This window comes from Psammomys obesus, unplaced genomic scaffold, assembly GCF_907164565.1.
Source record: "Psammomys obesus unplaced genomic scaffold, mPsaObe1.curated_primary_1811, whole genome shotgun sequence".
In the NCBI taxonomy this organism is placed as follows: domain Eukaryota; kingdom Metazoa; phylum Chordata; class Mammalia; order Rodentia; family Muridae; genus Psammomys; species Psammomys obesus.
In genome coordinates this window covers 1920637-1929130 of record NW_026595981.1, presented here as the reverse complement: position 1 = coordinate 1929130, position 8494 = coordinate 1920637, and the positions used below count along the sequence as shown (strand labels likewise).

Here is an 8494-nt window from a genome sequence, read left to right as displayed (position 1 = left end):
AGGACATTTTGCCAAGTTCACTTCCTTTTGTTTGTGTGAGGATCACACAGACAGGTGGTTGAGGTAAATACGTTTGAATTCTCCATGAACCCCTTCCTTGTATTGAGGTGCTTTGCTCTGACAATAAAAAGGGACTGTGGCATAAACCCGGTGCAACAGTTTCTACTGGCAGCCCTCTTGAACAGATCCCATGTGTAGTGTGGGATCAATCCTCACTCCCCACCCAGGAACTGTTGACTCTGTCAGGAGGCTCTGGCAGTTTGGTGCCTGAACAGGGACCCTGAGATATGGGGAAGCAGTGAAGGACACCATGGTGTTGGTAAGATTGGATCATAAAGTAAAGAGGAAAGGGCTCAGCAAGTAAAATTTGATAGTAAAAATGGGACAAGGTTTAGCTTCATGGTTTTTGTATGGAATTTAATTAGAAATAATCTGTATATGTAGCACAGGACTGAGAAAGTGAAACTTTCAGGGTTAGAGAGAAAGAGGAAAGAAAGATGGAAGAATTTGAGACAAAATGAGATTAAACCATTGACTCCTCCAGAAGAGTTATATGTCCCTCGTAATGATAATTTCTTGTTAGAAGAAGACTTTTAGGATAACTTAGATCCTGATGAGGTTGAAGAATTGGAGGAAGAACAAAATAGGCAGAAAGGAGAAGATATAACTGAGTTTTATGGCTTTCCAATTATAGAGCAATCTGATGGATAGGGTAATATGGTGAGAATCCATGCTCCTACACCTTTTAAACAATTAAAAGAATTGAAAATTGCATGTGCTCAATATGGTCCTACACCTTTTACTCAAGCTCTGTTAGAGTCCTTGTCTACTGAGGCCCTCTGCCCAGGAGACTGGAAGCAATACCAAGAGAATGTTTGACAGGAAAAATCATCTGTTAGGGAGGTTAGAATTTGCTGAGCAGAGTCAAACTACAGCTAAAATCACTTGAGCTATTTTTTTAAAGGTAGTTTCTCAGTTTTTCCAGTAAGAAAACTAATGGTTAATTCTGCAACAAAGCTTCTATGGTCATAAAAATCGGATTCAACAAATAGCAAAGTGTTTTGTCTGTTTTGAATGTCTAAGTTTACCATGTTCTATATATTTTGGTTATAGATTATTGGTCATTGGATATGTTTTTAAAATCTGCAAAAAATAAAAAAATAAAAGAGGGGGAATCATATCCCCAAATCTTAAACAAGCTCTCTTTATTTTAAATTTTTTAAATGTAGATATACAAGGCCATTCTGTGGCTGATCGATCGTGGCACCCTAACCAAAGATAATTATGCCCAAGTGAAATGGAAAGATCTGATTACTGGAATGTGGCAGGGCCCTGACCCTGTATTAATATGGGGAAGAGGGCATGTTTATATTTTTCAGCAGGACACTGAAGGAACCAGGTGGATCCCAGAAAGGTCGGTGCAATTTGCAGATGTTCCCTGGAAGGAGGATTTTCCTGCTGCTGCTGACCATGGTGAATTCTGTCCTGTTGGTGACTGGAAAGCTGTATGAGGCTTATGCTCCTGACCCACCTTTGTTTTATTCTGCTCCTGGGAGAAGACATTGTGCAGAGAAACTTTTTAGATACAATGTGACTGGATTTGATTGGTCTGGTAATCAGGATAATTCTCAACAAATTCAGGAAGAATGGGAAAGAAGACTGACTATGGAACTCTGGCCTGACTCTGGTTTCCAGCAGATCGGTATTTGGAAGCTTGCCACAGAAACTCTCAGGAGGCCCTGTAACCGCCCGTGGAAATTCTCCTTATGCTTTGTTGTTTGGAAATGTTAACATTTTTATACAAGATTCAAACATTAATGTTTCTTGCCATCAATGTAAACTAATAAACTGTATTTCTAAGCTTTCAAATGGACAACAGGTTCTGGTTGTTTGACAGCTTTTTATTATGGTTCTTCTGAATGTTTCTCAGGCTTGGTATTTTGATAAAAGGACATCTTTTATGGAGTGTTATAGGACTTGGCTTATTACTCTTATTAGAAGCACGTCTTCTACCAGTGATAAATGTTAAAGCTTATCTGCATAAGATTAAACTCCAACATCTACCCTAGGTTGGTAGTCAAAGTTGGGTAAGATTTCTCTGAAGAATATTCAACCTAAGATAGGGCATGAATGATGGAATTCATGTACCAATGATAGGTAAGAATATATCTTTCAAGAGAGACAACCGAAGACAGGCACAATCTTCTGCTCCATCGCTCTTAAGATATGGTCAATTTTTAAAATATAATAAAGGGAGGACTATGCAGAGCTTCTTGTTTGTCAGGCTGCTTTGTTATTGAGCTCCCAGCGAAAAGCATGTTTTCATCCTGGCCTTCACCTAGAGTCAGGGATAGGCAAGATGTTTTGCCAAGTTCATTTCCTTTTGTTTGTGTGAGGATCACATAGACAGGTGGTTGAGGTAAACAAGTTTGACTTCTCAAACCCCTTCATTGTATTGAGGTGCTTTACTATAAAAAGGGACTGTGGAATAAACCCTGTGTGACAGTTTCTACTGGCAGCCCTCTTGAACAGATCCCCTACGTAGTGTTGGTTTTTTAATTTTCTTTCAATCCTCATTCCTTACTCAGGAACTATTTGACTCTGCCGGCAGGCTCTGGCAGTCAATGTATAGTAAGCATTAGGAAACATTTGCTATTATCATCATCACTAAAAAGAAACTGAGTATCTGAAACTCTCAGTAGGAATGTGAACGTAATACCCTTTTTTATGATTGTAAACACTGGCAGACCATAGCACTTAGCAATCTTACTTGTAGGTATACACCTAAGTGAATGAAAAACTTACACAAAAATTTAGACAGGAATGTTTATAGCAGCTTTATTCACAACTTCTTATAATTGAAGACAGCCCAAACATTTTCAAATCAGCTAGCAGTTAAACAAATCAGTGGAGTACTACACAGCAAGAAACAAGCTAATGACACATGATAACTGGATGAATCACAAATCCATTCATTATGCTACATGAGAGAAAACAGAAGTGACATACTGTACGATTCCATTTATATGACATTCTGGGAAAGTCAAAACTCTAAGACTGAATATCAGGCCACCAATTTCCAGATAATAGAGTGGGTGTGAAGAAGAGTAGGGGATCATGGAAATGTCCTTACCTGGATTGTGGTGTTTACATAACTACATGCATTTATCAAAGCTCATGGCATTGGAAACTGGAAAGGGCTAATTTTACTGTATGCAAAGTATATCTAATTTAAAATAGAAAAACAAAATAATAGATAACAGTGCATTTTCCTTGAGGAATGGCATATGTGGCTTCCCTCCTTTGTCTTTCTACTTACTTGTACCCCTTTCATCTTTCTTTTTATCTTATTTTTTTTATTTTCCTAATTTTAATCATATGGGTGTTTTGCTTGTATGTTTATATACATACCACGTGCATGCCTGGTGTCCAAGGAGGACATAAAAGCATGCTGGATCCCCTGGAACTAGAGTTATAGAGCATTGTGAACCGCCATGTGGGTGCTAGGAATTGAATTCAGGTCCTCTGGGAGAGCAGCCAGGGCTCTTAACTGCTGAGCCATCTCTCTAGCCCCTTTATTTTTAAATTGTGTATATGCACAATGATTGTGAGTGTTCTTGGAGGCCAGAAGGGATGTTTGATGCCTTGGAGTTATGAACTACTCAGTGAAGGTGCTAGGAACAAAACTCAGGTCCTGATCCTCTGGCAAAAGCAAGCTCTTAACTGCTGCGCCATCTCTCCAGCCTTTGCTTTTGACTTTTGAGACACTGTCTCATTGCATAGTCCAGCTGGCCTCAAACCCTCCATCTTTCTGTGTCAGTTTCCAGACTACTGGTATTTACAGGAGGATGCTATCACTCCAGCTGGCACCTATACTTTCTGATAATGAAAGTACTATATGTTTATTGTAGACACGTGGGAAAATGTAGAAAAAATATTTTCTTGTTATTTACTTTTGGTTGAGACACAGTCTCCTGTAACCCAGGTTGGCCTCGAACTCACTATGTGGTTGAGATCAGCCCTAAACTCCTTATCCTCCTGCCTCTAACTTCCAAGTGCTGGGATTATAGGCTTGTGCCATCACACCCAGCCAATATTTCTTTCTTTCAGAGATATTTATTCTGCTTCCTGAAATACATTGTGCATACATTCCCATGTTATTAAGTAATTTTCAAAATCGTAATTTTACGAGTCAATTATGTGTGTGTGAGAGGAATGTAAGGAGGTCAGAGGACAATTTGTGGAAGTCAGGACTCTTTCCAACATGTGGGTTCCAGGGATGAATCAAGCATAAGTATTGGGGCCAAGTGCTTTACCGGCTGAGCCCTCTCTTCCGCCACCCCACCCTCCCCCGGCAATTTATATTTGTAAGCATTTCTGCGTTGCTAAAAATTATATTGCTCACTTATTTTTGAAACCAAAACTACAATGAAATTCCACCCCCAACATTGCCGTTTTTAATGAAAAAAGCAAATTATATTGTTCTCGAAGAAATTTCGATAAAATTATATGTAAGAAATAATTAGAAGTTCAGCAGGTCCACAGACTCCTCCAGTGACGGTTTCACAATGTCGAGCTGGTAGGACAACGCTTCCCTTGGCTGCAACTCCCTCACTGTTTCAGTGCCTGCTGGAAAAGTGGTTCCACAGGGTGATCTGGCTCCGCTTTTTGTGATGTAGGAGGCCAGACACCCCAACATTTCCTGTAGTACCAGCTTAAGTTTGCATAATACTTCCAGTATTTAATGCTCACCCCGGCTAATGTAGTGTAAGCAGAGCAGACGGGAGGACTTTGTTCAAGATCATAGGCTTATCCTGGGTGTAAACAAGGATGTGCAGCCGGATATTATTTGGTCTCAAAAATAAACACTTCCTAGCGTTGGTTCGCTTTTCCCCCATCCCCGACCTCGCAAGGAGGCTTCAACTCTCTCTGCCCAGCAGATCCTTATCTAGGGAGCAGAGATCTCCCAACCTTCAAATGTCCGCGGCCACACCGCCACTTACTAGTTAGGGTCATTTCAGTCCCGATGGCAGGGCACATAGACTGCCCCTGACCAAGGGGGCCCAGTGAGCGTGGCTCGCTGGCTTCGTGGCCCGCGGGGCTCACTGCCCATCAGTCCCGCGGCTGCCGCTCTCTGGGGCGTCCCCGCTCTCCAGCGACACTGCGGCGAGGGGGAAGCCGCCTGGGCGAGGTGCAGAGGGCTCGCGCTCCTAAGGGCCGGCTGTGTGCGACGACCGACTTGACGGCCATGCCGTCAGAGGGCCGTCCTCCGCTATCCCAGAGTTCCCCGGCTCCCGGAAGTGCCCGGCTCTCCGGAAGTGCCGGGCTAGCTGCGAGAGTAACGGCTTGCCCGAGCGCTGTCCCTGCAGGGTGGCAGTTCTTGGGTCTTGGTGACGGCGCAGGTGCAGGGTTGGAGCAGGCGTCAGAGGCTGAGCGGCGGGATGATGGAGGAGGAGGAACTGGAGTTTGTGGAGGAGCTGGAGGCGGTGCTGCAGCTCACTCCAGAGGTGCAGCTAGCCATCGAGCAGGTACGCTCTCCACCCCCTCAGGAGGAAACTGCGGAGGAGGGGTCGGCTCGGGGCTGGGCCGGACCCACCCTTCCAGCTGGAAAGGTGGCGGCCCGGCGCGCAGAGCGCAAGTCTGGATGGTGGTAAAGGTGGGAATGGATTCCTCAGCGTGGCGGCTGAAAGCGCCTTCTTGAGGCTGTGTTTGTCTTTGGAGGTTGTCACGCCCTGCTGGGTTTGGGCAGAGATGCTGCGCTCTAAACGGGGTGAACCTAGAAGGAGCCCTGTGGCTGGAGAATTCAGGTTATGGGAGATTATGAGACCTTATCCATTTTTCCCGGCTATCGCTGTTTCTCCCGTTTCTCAGTTTAAGCTCTTCGAGTGGTTTGGAATTGATAGCGGGAGACTTTCATTGCTTCAGAAGCAAAAGTGTGTGTGTGTGTGTGTGTGTGTGTGTGTGTGTACACATGACACAGCTGGAGTGGGAAGAGGAAACCTCAGTTGAGAATTGCCTCCATCCAGTTGGCCCACGGGCAAATCTGGGACGTTTTCTTGATTGATGCTGTAGAATGGCCCAGCCCACTGTGGGAGGTACCACCCCTGGGCTGCAGGTCCTGGGTGGTATAGAAAAGTAAGTTGAGCAAGCCATGGAAAGCAAGCCAGTAAGCAGTGCTTCTTCACGGTTTCTGCCTCGGTCCCTGCCTTGGCCTACCCTGGTGATACACGGTAACCTGTGAGCCAGATACACTCTTTACTTCCCAGGTTGCTTTTGCTCATGCTGTGTTCCCCTAATTAAAAGCCAGTGAGATGGTTCACTGGGTAAAGGCACTTTGCCACCAAGCCTGAGTCTGTTCCCCAGGAACAGCAAAGTAGAGGGAGCAAACTGCTTCTGACCTCTGCACACCTTCTCCCCTCAATACATACACCGGCCACACACACATAAGTGCAGTAAAAATCTTAAAAAGTTGAGAATATTCCCGCAACTTGGGTTACACTGGAGAATATTCCTAATGGTCCTCTCTTCCGAACAAGAAGGTTCTTGTTGACTAAATTCCCTTGTCAAGTGTATTAAAATTTATGGTAATGATATTAGAAGGAATTGTTTATGCACCTGTGTGGGGTTTTGTTCTTGATAAAGGGAGGAAGATACTCCTTAAAGGAATCGACCTGGGGTTATGATGTAAGAAAAAGCACACTAGGCGCCAGGGATATGGCTCAGTGGTAAAGTACTTACCTCACATGTCTGAGGGTCTGGGCTCAACCCCAGTACTAGTGGAAAAGAAAGAAAAAAAGAGTGCCTCACGTAATGACTATTGGGACATTTGCCCAAGTGAAATATTAGTTCATTTCTAGACCATTAATACTTTTTTGTTTATGTTTTCAAGACAGGGTTTCTCTGTGTAGCCCTGGCTGTCCTGGAACTCACTCTGTAGACCCGGCTGGCCTGTAACTCACAGAGACCCACCTGCCCATGCCTCCTGATTTTTGAGGTAAAAGGCCTAGCTCCAGCAATAGTACTTAATCTTGAGTCTGCCGATGTCCTAAGAATGTGCTTGTATTGTCCCACTTATAGATTTTCTCTGTGTGGTTTTGGGGGATGCTAGCCTTTCCCCAAGGCTGACAGCCCACTGGGTAACACTTGGGAGTGCTGGCATCATGCTTCTCCAGTATCTGCTTCCTTCAGCCGGAAAATGCCCACATTCCAGTTGCACTTTAGACTCCCTGGGTTCAGGTGGAGTAAACAATACAGTCAAATACTGTTTGGGTTGGAAACGTCAAAAGGTCACATTGTTGTTATTATCACGTGTTATAATACACTTTCTAGGTTTTCAAGGTTCAGCCAGCAAACACCTGATGTCATGATGAATGTAGATTTTTTTATTTTGATCATCCAATATCCTGTTTTATAAAGAGTGTTGAGTTAAGGGCTAATGTAGTAGAATCACGTTTTCCCCGAGGTAAGTTCCAGAGACATCGCATCAAATGAGCACCACTAGCAGCCGCACTCCCCTGGAGGCCGCTTAGCCTGCCCGTCAAGTACAGTGTCTGCAGCCGCACTCCCCTGGAGACCGCTGAGCCTGCCCGTCAGATACAGTGTCTAAACAGCTATTGAGAAGTCTAGTGTTTGCTTTGTTAAAGCTGGTGCCAGGCATTCTCTGCAGAGGTGTCACTGGATGAAGTAGGCCAGTCAAGGGCTATGTTGTGTGAAATCTGTAAATGCCTGGGATTACACCAGGAACAGGAAGAGAGGAATGGAGAAACTGGGTGAGGGAGGAAGTGGATAACTGACTTCCTCTTACCAGCTCACAGAGGCAGGCCCTGTTCCCCGAATGTTCTCTGCCAAGGGCATTTAATTGTGTAAAATGCTTATGCTTTTGAAAGAAAACAATATGCTTCACCTCTCGCTGACTTTGTCTCCACCTGCCCTATACATAATGGAAACCATAAACCTTTCTAATAGCTGTCCTGGACTTGATTTGTAGACCAGGCTGGCCTTGAATTTACAGCAATCCACTTGCCTCTGCCTGGGGTTAAAGGTGTGGTGGGATTAAAGGTGTGAACTACCAGGCCTGGCTCAGCTTGTAACTATTGAGGGAACTTAGTTATCTTTCTCAGAAGAGTTCTCTTTTGAATGCCAGTTTCACATTTTTTTTTTTTTGGTACTATCTGAAGCATAAAGAGTCCTTCAAAGCAAGCTGAGTTGCAGGTTAGCCTGAGCTATATATTAAGATAATCTTTCAAAAAAAAAAAAAAAACCCAAACAACATCAGAAAACAGTATCCGAAGGTCCACCCTCTCTCTGAAGACCTGGAAGACTCTTACTCTTCTTGCTTCTGGTGGTTGTCAGCACCGATTAGTGGCTTGCAGGTGTTCCCATCCCTTCTTCTAATGGCTTTCCTCTCCTGTCTCCTTGATTCCTGTGCTCCAGCACCTAATTATTTCCTTGAGTATCCATTATGTGTGAAGTATTGTAAAATGAAAAAAAAAAA

General features: G+C 44.1%; 1 protein-coding gene across 1 annotated transcript in view; it reads left to right on the top strand.

The window, feature by feature from the left end:
• The first annotated feature begins 5322 nt into the window (after positions 1–5322).
• The window catches only part of Vps53 (VPS53 subunit of GARP complex), a 54425-nt gene continuing 51253 nt past the window's right edge, over positions 5323–8494 (top strand). The window contains exon 1 of the mRNA XM_055619537.1: positions 5323–5528. Coding sequence (XP_055475512.1) covers positions 5442–5528 — 87 coding nt within the window. The 5' untranslated portion in view covers positions 5323–5441. The remainder of the gene's footprint in view (positions 5529–8494) is intronic.